Source organism: Clupea harengus, unplaced genomic scaffold (assembly GCF_900700415.2).
Source record: "Clupea harengus unplaced genomic scaffold, Ch_v2.0.2, whole genome shotgun sequence".
Classification (NCBI taxonomy): domain Eukaryota; kingdom Metazoa; phylum Chordata; class Actinopteri; order Clupeiformes; family Clupeidae; genus Clupea; species Clupea harengus.
Genome location: NW_024880606.1, coordinates 1 through 18,773, shown reverse-complemented (window position 1 = coordinate 18,773; position 18,773 = coordinate 1). Strand labels below are relative to the sequence as shown.

The 18,773-nt window shown below is 41.5% G+C and overlaps 1 protein-coding gene and 1 long non-coding RNA gene across 2 annotated transcripts; both read right to left on the bottom strand.

Annotated features, from left to right (window-relative positions):
• Positions 1 to 591: 591 nt before the first annotated feature.
• On the bottom strand, positions 592 to 1,831 carry LOC122132498 (caspase-8-like). Its single transcript, XM_042707186.1, has 3 exons — positions 1,819 to 1,831; positions 1,147 to 1,648; positions 592 to 742 (listed from the first exon to the last, which is right to left on the bottom strand). The coding sequence occupies exons 1-3, from the start codon at positions 1,829 to 1,831 to the stop codon at positions 592 to 594; spliced, it is 666 nt and encodes a 221-aa protein (XP_042563120.1).
• On the bottom strand, positions 1,830 to 2,786 carry LOC122132499. Its single transcript, XR_006152209.1, has 4 exons — positions 2,723 to 2,786; positions 2,493 to 2,631; positions 2,147 to 2,172; positions 1,830 to 1,928 (listed from the first exon to the last, which is right to left on the bottom strand). It is a non-coding gene; the product is annotated as an uncharacterized LOC122132499 (long non-coding RNA).
• Positions 2,787 to 18,773: the final 15,987 nt, after the last annotated feature.

Genomic DNA, 18,773 nt, shown 5'->3' with positions numbered 1-18,773 from the left:
AACTGGCACCTGACTAGCGCTTAACTTGCACTTCAGCAGTTACATTCCTGCACTTCTTTTTCCTTTTTTCTAGGTCGTTGTTTTCTAATTCTCATGTAAAGTAGTATTTATTGTTACACCATGCTTTTTATTGCTCTTAGCTTGACTGTTCTCTCCCTTGTACGTCGCTTTGGACAAAAGCGTCTGCTAAATGACTAAATGTAAATGTAAATCAACAAGATCATCAGATCTGCATGCAGATGAAAGAACAGCTGAAGGGACAGGACTGAAACCCCTTTAGTCATAGTGGGATGGAAAAAAGATTATTGTTCATGCTTAGAGATGGAACAGTGTAGGGAGGGACAACAAGAGAGGAAGTCTCACTAGGTTTTGTCCCGACCTTGCTATTTTAATTGTATTTCAACTAAATATAATTTCTAATCGCTACCTGGCTAAGCATAAGACTCTTTTACCTATGCCATTGTCACATTTGTTCTGGCACGCACCCTAAAAAGGTTATGTCCTGAAAAGGTATGTTGTTTTAATTTGATTTGAATAGGGAAAGGGTGTGTGCATCTCGGATGGAAGCAGAAAGATAAATGCCATATTTTGCTATTCTTTTTTGGGCACCCGGAAGTAAAGCTTCTTCCTCATAGTGTGCCTCTCCTCAGGGCTCTGCTTCACAGTGTTTCGGCCAATCCGGGCCTCTAACCCGCTGACTTCAGCATTCACTCGAGTGAGAACGGTCAGAATATCATCATTCCTAGAGATGGAATGAAGAACACTGATTAGTTTAATCAATGGTACTTTAGCAGCATGTATATTTAATTATTGAATTATCATTAATTATTATATTATTATTTAATTATTTTAAAGATTTCAATAGCTGTTAATGCCAACATCTACTAAAACTAAACTAAATACCAACTCTGTGAAGGTTTTATACACACAACCCAAGATGTAAGCCTTTATACACCCGAGATAATGTAGATAATAGTCCTTCATGGCTCTCACCTGGTGTGTGTGTGTGTGTGTGTGAGTGTGAGTGTGAGTGTGTGTGTGTGTGTGTGTGTGTGTGTGAGTGAGTGAGTGTGAGTGTGTGCGTGTGTGTGTATGTGTGTGTGCGTGCTGCGTGCGTGCGTGTGTGAGTGTGTTTTTGAATCTCACCTGCAGAAGCCATCTTTCAGCTGTCTACAAACAGACTGGATGAACCAAGAGCCTGTTTTCCTGCATCTGATTGAGACGTAGTCTTCGACTGTGGACAGGCAGTTAAGGATGTCGGAGTGAGCCGGTGTTGAGATGATCACTCTCTCAGGGACATCAATTTCTCCAGCGTCCACCTGCACCTCTGCTCTCGCTGCGGGTACCTGAAGCACATGGTCTCTCTGGCCTCCTCGGCACGCCTGGAAGAAGAACACTTTGGGCTTGTTGACCAAAGCAGGACAGTTTTGCGGAGAAAACAGAGAGTTTATTTCCTTGACTGTAATGATTTCACGATCAATCCCAAAAACTCCTTTCTCGTTGCCATGGCTGAGTACACAGCACACGAAGCAGTGCCCCCGCACTGACTGACTTATCAAGCCAAGTCGTTGCCTCATCTCGGCCGCCCCCAGGTCTTCCATAATAGTCACTCTGAAGCCAAGCCAGTTGAACACATTACGCAGTTCAGCTGGGAGTATGAAAACAGGCAAAGATTAATTTCAATTATTCTTGTGATGAAGTAAATGTAGAGTTCTGTAAGCCACACACACACACACACACACACACGCGCACACACGCGCACACACACACACACACACACACACACACACACACACACACACAAACACACACACACACATCCTACCTGCATCAACATCGGATCCTTGTCGCTCATTATTGGGAAACCTGACATTGTTGATGATCAAACAGTCAACTCGATAGCCACTACTGAAGTTGTACTCACTGAGCTGGGTGACACACAAACACACACTGTTGAAGTTGTACTCAAATAAGCAAATAATGTATAACATAAAAACTTTTTTCCAGTTAAATAAATAATGTATGGTATAAATACTTTCTCTTTTTCCAGTTAAATAAATAATGTTTAATATAATACTTTCTTTTTTTCCAGTTAAATAAATAATGTATAACATAAATAATCTTCTTTCATTTCATGTCACATTACCTCATCCCCCTCAAGGAGTTCTGTGTCTGAAATGCAAAAGGAATAACATATGGTGCTGAAGGACATATATGCAACTCAGGATGAAATTAAAAATAAAAATGAAATGAAAATGATGTCTGTACATGTATGATGGTTAGACACCATTGATGAAGATACTGTTGAGTACACACATACAGACACACACACACACACACACACACACACACACACACAAACACACACACACACACACACAAACACCCATACACAAACTCTCTCTCTCTCTCTTACACACACAGACACACACACAGAGTACAACACTAGTCCTTCAACTACACACACTATTGTTGTAGATACTGCTGAGTACCTGGAAGTTTGACATGACAGTCCCAGACTTGTTGATCTGCTGCGGTTTCTCTTAGACCAAGCTGAACCTCCCTTCTGTTGGCTAAACTCACTCTAAATGTTGGCTGGTAGCTGTCGTACTGCAGGGAGAACTTCGCTTCCTAATAAAGAGTAAACAAATGTCACTTTCGAAGTCAACACCCCCCCCCCCCCCCCTGTCATGTCAGGTCTCGCACTCGTGCACCATCTCACCTGAGGGTCAATTCCACCAGCTGCAGCGCCTTCACAGGACAGAGTGTACCGTTCACCTGGGGTAAGATTGCAGTAAAATCCTGTTTCTATGAAGATCTCTTTCTTAGGTGCCATCATCCTCTGTCTCCATTCTCTCACCTGGATAACAGTTTAATCAGAATTTTGATTACCTTTCTGAGCTACTTCATGAAATAAAATATTTTAACTCACTGAAAAAATAGATAAAACAGTTGGTTGATATCAGTATTACACAAAACTAAAGCTGCCAGCGGTCAAGTCATTTGTTTTATTGTAGATGTCTTGTACTAAGATCTGCCAGTTTGGAAATAAACTACAATAATACCCCCCAACAGCGGCCCCCTGTGGCAGCAACATGCTACTCAAAATCTTACCTCACGGAGGATAGCATTCCTTGGCAACAACATGACATTCAGTGTTGAGCCCTGAAGGGAGAGCATGACAAGCACTCTCTGGGGTGTTGGAGGCAAGCTTGTCTGAATCCCAAATTTGGAGCATGTACTGATGTCAACAAACAGGTGCGAGTCAGACATCAACAGAGGCTTGAGTCTCTCCACTGGTTTCTTGAGGCTGGCGTGGATGATTGAGAGACACTCATTGCTTCTGGCTGAACAGAACACAGCAAAACAAAGTAGCCTGTTATTAGGCAGTGTGTGTGTGTGTGTGTGTGTGTGTGTGTGTGTGTGTGTGTGTGTGTGTGTGTGTGTGCGTGTGTGTGTCTTGTGTGTCAAAATAGTATGCGTGCGTGCGTGCGTGCGTGTGTGCGTGATGATGATGTGTAGATATATATATTATATATTGTGTATTATTCGCATACATATAGTACTATGTGTCTGTGACACTTTATTTGGATGATCCCCTATAGACTGTCTAAACAAACTATCTGTAAACTATAATTTATGGTTAAAGTGAGGGTTAGGGATGGGGCTTGTTCAGATAATGTTCAGTGAACAATTAGAAAGACTGAACTTTACTTTAAACAAACCATGTGTGAAGTCTCTCAAGGCGGAGGTGTTACTCTGATGAGGTGTTACTGTAATAAGGTGTTACTGTATTAAGGTGTTACTCTAATAATGTGTTACTGTAATAAGGTGTTACTGTATTAAGGTGTTTCTCTAATGAGGTGTTTCACAAACAAACGAAACGCGATTCACAAATGTATTTCATGATTCACAAATAAATGTAACGTGATTCACAAATGTATTTTGTGATTCACAAATAAATGACCCCATGACATTTGTTTGCAACCTGACGAACACGAGTTACAAATCCCTTCATTTGTGTGTGTGGATTTTTGGAACTTTCCTGCTTAGATTCACAAATGCATTTTTTCTAAAAGATATTCTCTACAGCCTATCAGATCTCTTCCAATTTTAGCCAATCACATTATCATGTCTATGTGGACTACAACCACCCGCCATAGTAACGGACATTGTCTCCGGCTTGAGATGACGAGCAATGGCATCTGGTAGCTGCCCACCAAATGTTAGTGAAATATATCTTATTAATCTTATTAAACCGATTATCATACGTGGTTGAATATTCTTGAGAATGGGAGGATCCATGTTTAGTCATTTTAAGTGTTTCCTAGGCTAACGTTTAGCAAGCTAGCTAGTCAATGTCTAACCTAACCTTGGCCTTACTAACATGGATAGAATTACGCTTGCTGCATAGGTTTGCTCTCTATGGCGGGTGGTTGTATTCCACATAGACACGATAATGTGATTGGCTAAAATTAGAGGAGATCTGATAGGCTGCAGAAAATATCTTTTAGAAGAAAATGCATTTTTCTAAGCGCGTTACGAAAGATCCAAAAATCCACACACAAATGCAGGGACTTTTGTAACTCGTGTTCGTCAGGTTGCAAACAAATGTCATGGGGTCATTTATTTGTGAATCACAAAATACATTTGTGAATCACGTTACATTTATTTGTGAATCATGAAATACATTTGTGAATCGCGTTTCGTTTGTTTGTGAAACACCTCATTAGAGAAACACCTTATATTTACAGTTATGAATACACACAATATATTTACAGTTATGAATAATAAAATATATTTGATGCTATGTTTTTAGGTCAAATTAGGTTCTGTGGCAAATTTCATTGAATTCATTTTGTATTTGTTGTTAGTGAGTTACTTCAAATTGGAGTTTACACCAGTGTATGTAGTACACATCACTGTACTTTACACCAGTGTATATAAAAAATTCTCAGGGGGGCAATTTTTTGAAAATGATTAAGGCAACCCATTCAGTAGGTACATTAAGCAAGACAATTGTATCAATTTGTTGTTAGCTGATTAACTCATACAGCAATACCTTTTTGTCCTTTTTTAGATAGCAGCACACAACAGAAAGATTTACCCTCTAGCTACATAACAGTAGCTAGTTACAGGTGGAAAGCTATGGAAGAAAGTTGCATCCAGGAGCCTTCATAAGCAAAAATGATGTGGCTTCACAATAAAATGATCCCACTTTTTCATTATTCACATGTCTCAAATGTTGTATGATGTAACATAGCTTAACAGGACACATGATAAGTCTAGTAACAACATAAAGAAGGGGACAATATATAAATCAAAACCAACAATATTTATTGACTGATCTTGAAAGTATTGGCTTACAAAAGCAAAATAAGTCATCACATAGAAAATAACTCAGTGTTAGTGCAAGAAGCGAACATTCACACTGTGAAACCTATGAAAAGTGACAGTGGTATATAGACACACAGACCACGTTAGCCACTTCACAACCTGCTAGCCACGAATTTCTTTCTTTCCAATTCTTGGATGTAGGGTTTTCCCCGCTTTGTAGAAAGCTGTTGAATGGATACATTTGGTCTAGGAGGTCCTAATTGTATTGTTGCCAATTTTTCGTCATTAGTACGCCGACCGAAAGGAGTTTTTTTAAAGAAAGAATTGAGTTGTTGCACTGAGCACTAGCCATCTCGACAGAATATGCCTTGGTTGAAGCTGTATGACGGTCTTATACGCTTTTACCGCCATTATTAAACGTCCTATTATGTATGACGAAAGCATGGAGGGGCGAGCCCTCCCGGAAGCCATAGAGAATGCATTGAGAGCCCTGTTTTGTGAATAAAATGGATTTAACACGGGAGTCAATGGGAGAGGTCTGGGGCGATTTCCATATTGCCCCAAATCGCCCAGAAGGGGCGGGGCCATTTGAAGCACAACTTTTGCCTGACTGTTGCCTGACTGTTACCTGATTGGACAATGACATTCAGAGGCAGATCAGACGGTCTAGTGGTAGAATCCGACAGAAAACAAATATCTCCTTTTCCTGTAGGCAGTGCGTCGCCCCAATCGCCCTTATCAGAATCAGGTTTTATCAGAATCAGAATCAGGTTTTATTGGCCAAGTAAGTTTGCACAAACAAGAAATTTGTCTTGGTAAAGTGGCTCTCAGTGTGCTTACACATATTACACAGAATATACATCACAGCACAAAACAATACAACAGTGCAATGGTCTAACAGTCCAAGAAGTCTAAAAGAGTATATACAAGGAGGAATAGTGCAAAGTGCTACCAGTCTCCATCGAGGGGGTCACTGTGGAGGTGGTCAACACCTACAAATACTTAGGTGTTCATATGGACAATAAACTGGACTGGTCAGCCAACGTTGATGCAATCTACAAAAAGGGTCAGAGCCGACTTTACTTCCTGAGGAGGCTGAGGTCCTTCAATGTCTGCAACAAACTCCTGCGCATGTTTTACCAGTCTGTTGTTGCCAGCGTCCTCTTTTATGCTGTGGTGTGCTGGGGAGGCAGCATAAAGAAGAGGGATGCAGGGCGACTGGACAGGCTGGTGAGGAAGGCGGGAGCTGTTGCTGGCACTGAACTGGACTGCCTCACTACAGTGGCGGAGAGAAGGACCCTGAGTAGGTTGCTGACCATCTTGGACAATGACCACCACCCACTACACAGTACTCTCAACAGACAGAGGAGCACATTCAGTGGCAGACTCCTGTCACTGTCATGCTCATCAGACAGGCTGAGGAAGTCCTTTGTCCCCAGGGCCATCCAGCTTTTTATCGCCACACAGAAGGGGAGGGGGAGGGAGATGGACTTCTCTGCATGAGTCTACCTCAGTCTGCCCTCCCCTTCTCATCTCATGCACAGACTTTACCACTTCTCATCTCATGCACAGACTTTACCACTTACATATTCTGCACTATCACTTTGCTCTTTGCACTTTCATAACACACACACACACACACACAAGCACAAGACCATTATCTTGCACTACCCATCCTCACAAGCACAAGAACATTATATATATATTTTTTTGCACTATCCACACCAGCTGCACAAGATCACTTTCCTCCTGGACACTGACACTGTCAAAATCATTGCACTCAGTACAATAGGGCCTGTATCTGGAAACACTCTGTGTGAAAATGTTCTCCCTATGTGTATGTATATATGTTCTCCCTATGTGTATGTGTACGTATATGTGATTTATGTATGTATGTCGGTGAGGTGTATAAGTGTATAAGCTACTGGATGACCTAAATTTCCCTCGGGATTAATAAAGTATCCATCTATCTATCTATCTATCTAAGAAGTGGAGAGTCCAGGAAGTGCAGGGATAAATAAATACTATACGGTATGAGTATGACGGTTATACAGTAAGGGTGAAATAAATAAATATATAAATATGATTGCGGGAGTAATTGTACATTGGTTATTATAATGATCCAGGGTTATTTCACAGTGCCATAGTGGGTTAGCTGTTCAGTAGAGAGACGGCGAATGGAAAGAAACTGTTTTTGTGTCTGGGGGTTTGGCGAACAGAGATCTGTAGCGCCTACCAGCGGGGAGGAGTTTGAATAGGTTGTGTCCAGGGTGTGAGGGGTCTGTAGTGATTTTTCCTGCCCGTTTCCTGACTCTGGAGGTGTACAGGTCTTGGATGGTGGGCAGGTTGGCACCAATGATCTTTTCTGCAGACCTAAGCTGGCGCAGGAAGTACATCCTCTGCTGGGCCTTCTTGATGATGGTGTTGATGTTGGGTTCCCACTTCAGGTTCCGGGAGATTGTGGATCCCAGAAACCTGAAGGATTCCACAGCCAACACAGTACTGTTGAGTATGGTGAGGGGGGGCAGTGCTGGGGGGCTCCTCCTGAAGTCCACTGTCATCTCCACGGTTTTAAGCATGTTCAGCTCTAGATTGTTGCGACCGCACCACAGGGCCAGCTGTTCAACTTCCTGCCTATATGCAGACTCATCATGCGGACTCCCTGTTACTTCTGTTACAGGGGTGTTTGCTTTGTCCACTTTCATTATGTAGTTATTATGCATTCTGGAGTTATTTGCTATTGTATTAAAAGGGTATTCGAGTGATAATATTTACATATGCTATTTTACCTACATTTCCTGAATGGATTTATTTAGTTAATAGTGGGAAATATATACGGTGCCACCCTCTATTCATGGATCAGCCCTATTAGGCCAATATGCAGTAATAGGTAGGCCTTCTTAAGTGGGTAGCTCAGTTCCCCTTTGGTAGGGTTGAGAGAGAAGGACAAATATTTGCATCGTTTGTAATGGCAATAACCTCTCCTGCACATTCTTTTCACCAAGCCCACATCCCAACTCGTGGGCTGGCCGTGTCGGTCACTCACAGTGTATATCTATTCAAGTCACTTATGCTTGCCTACAGAGTGCTTACTGGTTCTGCTCCCACCTACCTAAATGCTCTTGTAAGTGCAAATGTTACACCCAGGATGCTGCGCTCGTCTAGTGAGCGTCGTTTGGCTCTGCCGTCTGTGAAAGTACGGCAATCCAGACTATTGTCATTTGTAGTTCCACGTTGGTGGAACGAACTGCCTAGCACTACCAGAGCAGGGGCGTCCCTCTCTACCTTCAAGAAGCTTTTGAAGACCCAACTCTTCAGAGAGCACCTCCCTTCCTAACTGGCACTTCGACTAGTGCTTAACTTGCACTTACAGCAGTTACATTCCTGCACTTCTTTTTCTTTTCGATTTCGTTTATCTATTTCTTATTTAAAGTAGTATTTATTGTTACACCAGGTTTCTATTGCTCGTAGCTTGACTCTCCCTTGTACGTCGCTTTGGACAAAAGTGTCTGCTAAATGTCTAAATGTAAATCTGTGTGATGTTGTAGTCATGTCATCATGCAAACAAGGATGTGCAGCCCGAAGCGGGCACATTTGCATGCAACAAACGTACAAACATTCACATGTCCACACACACACACACACACACACACACACACCACACCACACACACAAAGACACACATACACATACACACACACACACACCATACCACCCACACACAGACACACGCACATATACACACACACACACAAATGTAGACAGAGGGAAGCTGCTGGTCTAAATAATATGCACATGGTCATCATAACTAAAAACACACACACACACACACACACACACACACACACACACACATATACACAAACATACACACAAACACACACACACACACACACACACACATGAATAAGTTACCTATGGGCTGGGGTCTCCATGACGTCTCGTACATCTGGTTTAAATAACTAGAAAAATTAGATAATAATTTCAATAAAATCATTTAACAAGTTTCAAGTTTCAAGTATTTTATTGTCAGATGCACAGAACAACACAGAGTCAGACTGGGCACTGAATTAAATAAAAATATAAAATGTTCAAAGTGAAATTTACCATGATGAAAATAACATACCTCAGTGGATTCCTCAGATGGGAACGACTCTTTGTCTCTGAAACTTTGGTCTTTCTCTTTGTCATAACATTCTATTTAAAAACAATTGTCACAAAGAAGTCGTGAAAAATAGCTGGGTATATGGCAGCATGTCTTGTTGCCATAAATAACGTATTTTTTTTATTTAATTACATTTTTCAATTAGAAACAAATTATTGAAAAGAATTAGGTTCATCTGGTGGAACATATGTGTGTGTGTGTGTGTGTGTGTGTGTGTGTGTGTGTGTGTCTGTGTGTTACCTCTCAGTTGCAGGGCGAGCTGGTTGAGTTTAATTTCTTCTAAGATCGACACAGCAATGTTTACGGCTTCAGCAGAGCCAGACTTGTTCATCAGGAATTGAACCACAGAGGGGGCGTCCTCCTTTTCACCCTTCTTCTCAGGACAGTGCTGCTGCTGTAGGATGGTCTGAAACGTGTGCAGCTCTTTCAGAGAAAGCTCCTCCAGAAACTCCACCAGCAAGCCTTCTGCCGCTGTTGCATTCATTGTAGACCCCTGTCTAAAATCAGAAGCATATTTACACATTTATATTTACAGGTATATTTGGTATATATTTATATATTAATATTTATGGGTATATGTATATGTATTTATATATTAATATTTACGGGTATATTTGGTGGACGGCAAAAATGTTAAATATCTAAAAATGCTATGATTTCTACATCCGAAAAGCATAAACTGCAACAAAGCAAATTAACTTATTGGATCTTCTTGACTTATAGTTAAATAACTTACCAGTAAATAACACTAGACAAAATGTATCTGTTGTAAAGTCCCACTCATTTTCGTATTCACTGCACAGGTCTCAAGACAGCAGATCATAACTCACAGGTAGGCCGTAGGCTTCACACTCCATCAGTAAAAAGTTGATTTTATTATTATTTATTTTTAAACTTAGCACAAGAATGCATCTGTTACAAAGCCACAAACAATAATCTTCACTAAGAATAAAATACAACGAACGTTTAGTCTATTGTTGCTCAAACTTAGTCATTCAAGATAGACATGTATTGGAACGCATCTTTTTCCCTTCATTCTTGCTCTGTCGTTCAATAGGCGGTGGTCGTATACATCTATAAAGTTCCCTTTCCCTTTACGCACCGCTATGCGCTGGTCTACGCCCCATCTTACCCCTTCTTCCCGCCCTCACATCTACACGTGCCACCCATGTAGGACCGTCTTCCTCCCTGTAACTATGTCGGACAGTTCAACGTGAACTTCTTCCTGTAAGAATTTGAAATGAAAACCGGCAAAAGAGAGGCAAGCCAAAGTAATGCCATGTTTCCATGAAGAGGGCATAAACATTTCTTAAGTATTTCATAGACATACATTTTGTCCATAATAAAGACAAAAACACAGAAGGTTGTAACGGAGGATAACCTACGACAGTGTCACCGTGAAGGTCGAATTATACTTCTGCGTCGGTGTCCGTCCTCTTTACGGATGGGCGGAGAAAACGGATTTGGACGTACTGTTTTTGATTTATACTTCTCTGACGGCTGTGGTGGGTGTTGAAAACAATTCACCGCCAGAACAGTAGGTGGAGCAACGTTTTTTTGTCGCAGACGAGCTACTCCGTGACGTCTTTGTGTGATAGAAGTCGTTGATTGTTTATCTCCCACCTCCCAGCTGTCATTAGCAAGACACGTGATTTAGAGCAAGTGCAACAGGTGTAGTCACAAGGGTCTTGGAGACACGCTGCATTACAATACAGTGTGTCTAACGCTATACAGTATATTCACTTGAAAGGGCAAACTTATCTCCATCATGGTAGGTATTATTTGTGGGAAAAATAGTAGCAATCTATAGCAAAATGATATGCTTATCTTACATACACTATAGAAACTATTAAAAAACGATTCAATGAAATTAATGCTGTTGTCCAATGTCAAGTCTCTATTTGATCATGTGACAAGACGATATGATATAGATCAGTGTTTCTCAAACTTTTTCAGACCAAAGACCACTTAGCCAATAAAAAAAAACTTGCGGACAATCTAACAAAATAGCATATCCCCGGAACAACAGGCCTCCTACCCAGACCTGGCGCCAGACAATTGTTAGCGGCACATGATTTTCGCAGTGGGCTCTCCTTTTTTACATACCTACCGGTAGGCTAGTTATAGATATGACAATGTGCTAGGCAAAGCATCTGGAACCCTGCTCCATGCGTGACTTGGTTATGTTACAAACTATAGTTTGCTCACAGCCTCATACTCCCATCACTCATACACGCCAATGTATCACACAACACAACCAATAAACACAACGATGCGCATACCGACCACGCGACCGCAGTAATTAACTACCAACAGTAGGCTAGCCGACTGGCATTAATATAGCCATCCTAGTAGTGAACTTTTCATAATTAAGAGTTGTCATTATCCAACGTCACACAACACAGAATATAGTTATCATCTTGCTGTCTCCGCAGCGGGAGAAAAAAACGCTGTTTGAATGCAGCTCTGCAGCTGGATGATGCCCAATGTGGCTGAACAATCTCGCTGTTGCACCTTCTCCTTGTCTGTGTCAGAGGCTTTCTCATTTCATTTTCTTTTCATTGTCCCTGTCTTAAACCATCAATCCATGACCTTGTTAATAGATTAGGCAACTCTTTAATAGATTAGGCTACTACTGACTGTGTTCTCTTCATTCTGAGTTGTATGTTAGAAATGTCGCAATAATTTACTTTTGGCCGTCGCGGACCATTACGGGGCACTGGCGGACGGACCACACTTTGAGAACGACTGATATAGATAATTTAGGCTCAACATCTGAAAGTCATCTAACCCTAACCCAGACAGCATTTTGCCTAGTCATATAGTTCATCATTGCCTGCGGGTCTGGTCCGGCCAAACATTTATAAATTATACTCGCTCGGGTGGGGCTGGGACACATCAGCGTGATAAGGCATTGAACATTCCATATTTAAAATATCTTAATAAGTAGTGAAGTCAAGGTGTCTGCTTCACATGAAGCATAAGTTCGTTTATTGACATATTTTAAGGACGGCCACAGCGCTTTGAAACGACGTGTTTATAAGTTACATTATTCAAAGGTGGAAGATAAAAGGCGAGATAATCGCCACGTGTACTTTCTCATTATGTGTGTGTGTTGTCAGTGTTTGTAATACAATGGTGTTGGCTGCAAGTTAACTCCACTTCACGTTAATGTTAACCGAACAAAACTCTACTCATGCTTTCCTCAGGGGTGCAATACCATATGCCGTTTAATCATATTTGATAGTATTCACAACTCATTTGTCCTTCATTCTATCACCAAGTTTGAAAGGTATTGGTCAGGTAATAGCCGAGTGACAGCTGATTTTCTTTCTGATTTGACAGTACTTCTGTGTGTTTTAAGCAAATCAAATGTGTAATGTTTAGGAAGGGGCACCTGCTATCTTGAATTAGCTATACAGTAAATAAGTTGCAAAAAGAAACAAAAACACATCACAGTTAAAGTTTTCCTATTGATTGATTCACATCGATATGAATGGATGCCATGACTAACAAGTGGTGGAAAATGAATATGAAAGTACTGAAGTCAACGTGTCTTCTTCACATGATGCAGAAGTTGGTTTTTGAGAATAGCTCACAACATATTGAAAAAAAGAACTGAACTAGTTCATTTTTTGGAGCTGTGAACTTAGTTCAACATTTTTTATTATAAACTATGAACTGAACTAGTTCATTTTAAAATTTGTGAACTATGAACTGAACTAGTTCATGTAGAAAGTTCGTTTTTGAGAATAAAATAACAGCCTTCTTCCTGTGGCGGGAATTTGTTTGTGTCCTAGCTGTGACAACACAATTACAGGCGGCAAATGCAGGGCCGGCCCTAGCACATTTGGCGCTCTAGGCAAGCTTCACCCCTGGCGCCCCCACCCCAAAAAAAAAATAAACTTTTATTTTTCCAACCGATTTTCCGCTAAAACGGCATTGCAACTTACCGACTGTAAGGCTGCATTTCTTTCAAATGAACACAACAACGGTCGCAACGATGACCAAACATTAATTAAAGAACAAAATCACTGAGAAAATGTCACGTCTGTGCTGAACTCTGCTCCGGCCACGCCCCCCTGTTCAACGCACACACACACACGTCACATTTACTCGCTCATCTTCCCAATCAGCTGCAAATAATGTTTTTTTAGTCTTCTGTTCTGTTGATGGCTGGCAAACAACAATCTTAGAAGGTCTGGGTCACTTGTGGCACATATTGTTCACTCATTTTAAGCCATCAATCTACCTCAGGGTGAACAAAATTAGCAATTATTTAGTTATTACGCATTTTGGTGTATTTGGACAGCCTGACATACTTTTTTCATTCCAAGATGCATAGCTCTTGATTAGTTGAATCATGTCTAATTAAACTGGCTAGCTCTCTACACCAAAACTAACGTTGTTATAATTACTCAAATATCAATTTCATGACACAATGACGCAAATTGCGGTACAGCTGAACTTGCACTATGTTTTGCTAAAGATAGCCTGATCGACTGAATGGCAATAACAAGAACGTCACACGTCACTGGATAGCTAGCGTTAACTAACTAGCAAGATTACATACATTCAATCATTTTACTTCAATGAAAAGGTAAGATTTTTGTGAATATTTTGAGTGAAAGACCAAGAGGATAAACAGCAAAGACATATTTTTTTATAGCCTGTTTTGCTCATATTCACTAGGGGTGCCAATAATTGTGGAGGGCACTGTATGTGTTTTTCAGATGTGGGTAAAGCTGCTGTGTGTGTTGCTGTACCAAATAATGCCTTTCATCAGTGTTTTAAGAATGTTTTAGCACTTTGACCGTCTGTTTACGTTACCGCGAGTCAAAGGACTATCCATGTTTCTGATCGCTTTCTCGTTGACCTGTCTACTTTCCCAATACAATAGCCGAAGTAACTAATTCGACAGTAAAATCCAACACATTGTTAATATATATTCGCCAATGGTGCGCCTCATGCCTCATGACTACTAGCTAGCTTGCACTATAGGACCCATCATATCTACCTTACGCCACTGACAAGGGCCCGTCATAATAGCCTGCACCGGGGCCCGTTGTAACTACGTTACGCCACTGTGACGACATCAGCGCCAGTAGAAATTTCTCCATGTAGCCGACGCTTCCAAGCGACGGTTAAAAGTGTCGACCATGACGTAATTTCTGTCGGCGACCATTTCAAAAGTGTCGGCGACATAAGTATAAATTGGGCTTAAGGGTTCACACAGCCAACAGAGACAAACAACCAGGGACGTGTGTGTGTGTGTGTGTGTGTGTGTGTGTGTGTGTGTGTGTGTGTGTGTGTGTGTGTGTGTGTGTGTATAGTGTGTGTGTGTGTGTATTGTGTGTGTGTGTGTGTGTGTGTGTGTGTGTGTGTCAGGGACATGCGGTCATGAGGCAGCTGAGGCAGAGCCTCTGTCATCTAGAAAAGTAAAAAAAAATAATAATAATTATAAAATGAAATAAATATTCATATTTCTCTACTAATCTGTGGTATAGGTGTAATTTCTGCATGATTCCAATCATTTCGAGCATTTTTATGATCAAAATCGCTGAATTCGCTGAATTCGCTGAATTTGCGCATGTCCTATTCAAATAGACGGGAGAAAACAAGGGACGTGCGGTCAGGTTAGGCACCATGTATTGTCTATGGGAGCTAGTGAGGCAGTGCCTCACCTAGGATTGCGCAATCGCTCCAAACTGGGTTTTGCGTAGAACCTTTGAGCTGAGCTCAAAACGCATTGAAAAATCATGTAGGTGAGGCACACAGTACCTCTGCCTCAATGAAGGGGGCGTGCGAGGGCGCACGAGGGCGCACCTGTCGGGGTTATGCTGGGGAACGTTGCTCTTCTTCTACGCTTCTACTTGACGGCGAAAATGGAAGATTTTATTGCTAAGCTGAAGCAGTTCTCAAAATTGGACTTTCAGTCCAAACGTGAAATGTTCAATGATGGGAGACCAATGCCGGAGCTTACTACTGCTTTCCCTGTCATCTCTTCTCAACGTGTGACAATGTCTGGAATGTAAATGAGACCGAAGAAGTTTGCCTGTCAGCAGTAGGTTTACTATGCAAAATTACCATCACAATTTGTAAACTTTGAGATAGATAGATGCAGTGAATGTCGACAACTTCGACATGTAACGTGTATTTTCTATGATTACTATGTATTGTGTTGGTTGTAAAGCAGTTTTGTCAATCGGCAGAAAGTTGATTGTATTTTTCACTTGACTACGAGGTTCATTATATATACACACTGTGATTAGCTATAGTTCGCTGGGAACTTCCCACTCCTCACGTTCCGTTAGCGTTAGCTAGCTAACCGTGCTGCCATACTGAACCTGATGTATTTTATCATTTTATTTTACTTGTGCAGATGCTGCGTATGCCAACTGTTGTTTGTGTATGACACAGGTATGTTGCTCAAATAGCGAAATGTGTGTGTAATATGTGCATGGTTATTCGAATTGTTTGTGCACTGGTTTACTTTTATTTGATTAATGTGTTAATGTATAAAATGACACCGAATAAGTTTGCCTGTCAGCAATGCTGCCTATGCCAACTGTTGTTTGTGTATGATACAGGAATTAAAGAACAAAGCAATCGCAGTGTTCGTCAGTCCCCTGTTTGACCACCGTCACAACCGTCTCCGGTTGTGTGTTTAGCCGTATAGCTTAGGTTAACAAGTCACTTGTGAGTTTAGTCGTATGACTGTAAAATTTTGGTTAACAAGTCAGTTGAGTATTGAGCCGTATAACTTATCACAATTTAAAAAAAAAAAACGATCGTTTAAAAGTCCTGGTATTAGACAATAACTTGTATGTATACATGTCTATGTTTTAAACAACTAGAGACCAGAATGATGTAATCACTTCCGGTTTCTGTGCCTCACCAGCCACGAACCTCACCGCACATCACTGCAAACAACACATTGGCCACATTATTAGAAAATGCATTGCTGCAGCTATATACACCAGCTGGCTCCAAGGCTCAGGTCTCACACGCTAATGTACATACTCACTCATTTCCCCCTACATACTATACATGCTAACGTCCCCCCCACCCCCTCACACACACGCTACAACCTGCAAGTGTTGCTAATCCCTACACTAAATGGCAAAACAAGCAAATACCAGAATTATAAAAAAAGAAATACTTACATTTCCCTCGTCAGCAGTACTGCGATAGATAAATGGCACTGCTCCGTCTTCCGTTTGCAAATGTAGTATCTATCCCGTGGGTGGGTCGAGTGGGGTCGGAGCGGGCCAAGGCTATGTAGAGAGACTCCCTGTGAAAGCGCCCGTTCTGACTAAAACCAGGCCGGAAGATCAAAAGTGCTCGCTCAAGCGTATCGTTTCTGACATACAGAAACCCTAACAAACCGCCCGGGTTGGTTTTTTTCAACATTTTTGGGTTGGTAGACATGCCAGATACCCAAATGAACACGTAGAAGCACTAAAAAAGTGAATATTTCATACAATGTTTAATAGAATGTGCTGCCTGTGTTTGGATACACACATGCAACTGAGACGAAGCATAGTACCGGTGTTATGTCTGCCAGTCAACATAACATCTTTCCCTCTCTTCTGGAAACATTTACATTTAGTCATTTAGCAGACGCTTTTGTCCAAAGCGAAGTACAAGGAAGAGAACAGTCAAGCTAAGAGCAATAGAAACCTGGTGTAACAATAAATAAATACTACTTTACATAAGAAAATAGAAAAACGACATAGAAAGAAAAATAAGTGCAGGAATGTAACTGCTGAAGTGCAAGTTAAGCGCTAGTCAAGGTGCCAGTTAGGAAGGGAGGTGCTCTCTGAAGAGTTGGGTCTTCAAAAGCTTCTTGAAGGTAGAGAGGGACGCCCCTGCTCTGGTAGTACTATGCAGTTCGTTTCACCAACGTGGAACTACAAATGAGAATAGTCTGGATTGCCGTGCTTGCACAGACGGCAGTGCCAAACGACGCTTACTAGACGAGCGCAGCATCCTGGGTGTAACATTTGCCCTTACAAGAGCATTTAGGTAGGTGGCAGCAGAACCAGCAATCACTCTGTAGGCAGGCATAAGTGACTTGAACTTAATGCGAGCAGCTACCGGCAGCCAGTGGAGCTCAATGAGTAGAGGGGTGACGTGTGCCCTCTTCGGTTGGTTGAACACCAGGCGCGCCGCCGCGTTCTGGATCATCTGTAGTGGTTTCACCACGCAAGCCGGCAGGCCCGTTAGGAGGGCGTTGCAGTAGTCAAGGCGGGAACTCACCAAGGTTTGCACCAGCAGCTGGGTGGCATACTGGGTTAGGTACGGCCTGATTTTGCGGATGTTGTATAGCGCAAAGCGGCACGATCTGGAGACAGAGGCGATGTGGGCCGTGAAGGTCAGTTGGTCATCAATAATGACCCCGAGGTTTCTTGCTTGGAAAGATGTAAGCAGATTGGTTGTGCATCGCATGAGGTTGTGGAGGTGTAGCTAATACTACCAGCTAATTTATTACTTAACTGGCTGCAACCTCTGGGTAAGAATAGACAGACAAGTTCTTGTTATTGCAGCCTATTGCTGCACTACAATTGGGTAAGGCTAAAGTACAAATGTAATATTTGAGCATTATTTCAAAGCTAATTTTATTGACAAGCATCTTAATATCTGAACCGTCTCTGGTTGAGCTCAGCACCAACGGTCACCAAAAGAGTCTAGAGATGCCGTATCTGTGTCGGCAGATCTCGTGAGACTATTTTCTCCTGTTATGTCTGTCTGAAAAAATTCCATTTTAGTATTAGAATATTAGAAAGATTTGTGGCTTGCAAAAAAGGGGTCCAGTATTTACAGCAGTGACTATTGGGCGAACAAATCCATAATAATCTGTGCTCACGTGATCCTTCTCAGTTCCGAATCATCTCTGGTACAATGAGTCCAGCCATGTCTGTGAACCATTTGCCTAGAATTTGTATCTTTTGATACAGTTTTCCTCTGTGTATATCCCGCCACAAAAAGGCTCAGAATGTAGCTTACCTGCTAATAGGTGTATGTATGATTGTGAAATAAATCTATGCTTTCGTCCAAGGCATTTGCAGTCATGTTTATGGGAAGGCAATACTGTTTTAAGCTGTCCTTATATTTGCGAGATACTGCATTTTTGTTTGTTAGATGACAGATTGGAATCACACAGGGTTATGATTACAACTGTATACTATATCACTTGGTTGAACTGGCAAAGAGGAGCTGTGTGTGTGTGTCCACTGACTCACTACTTGTCACTAAGTCACAACCCTGA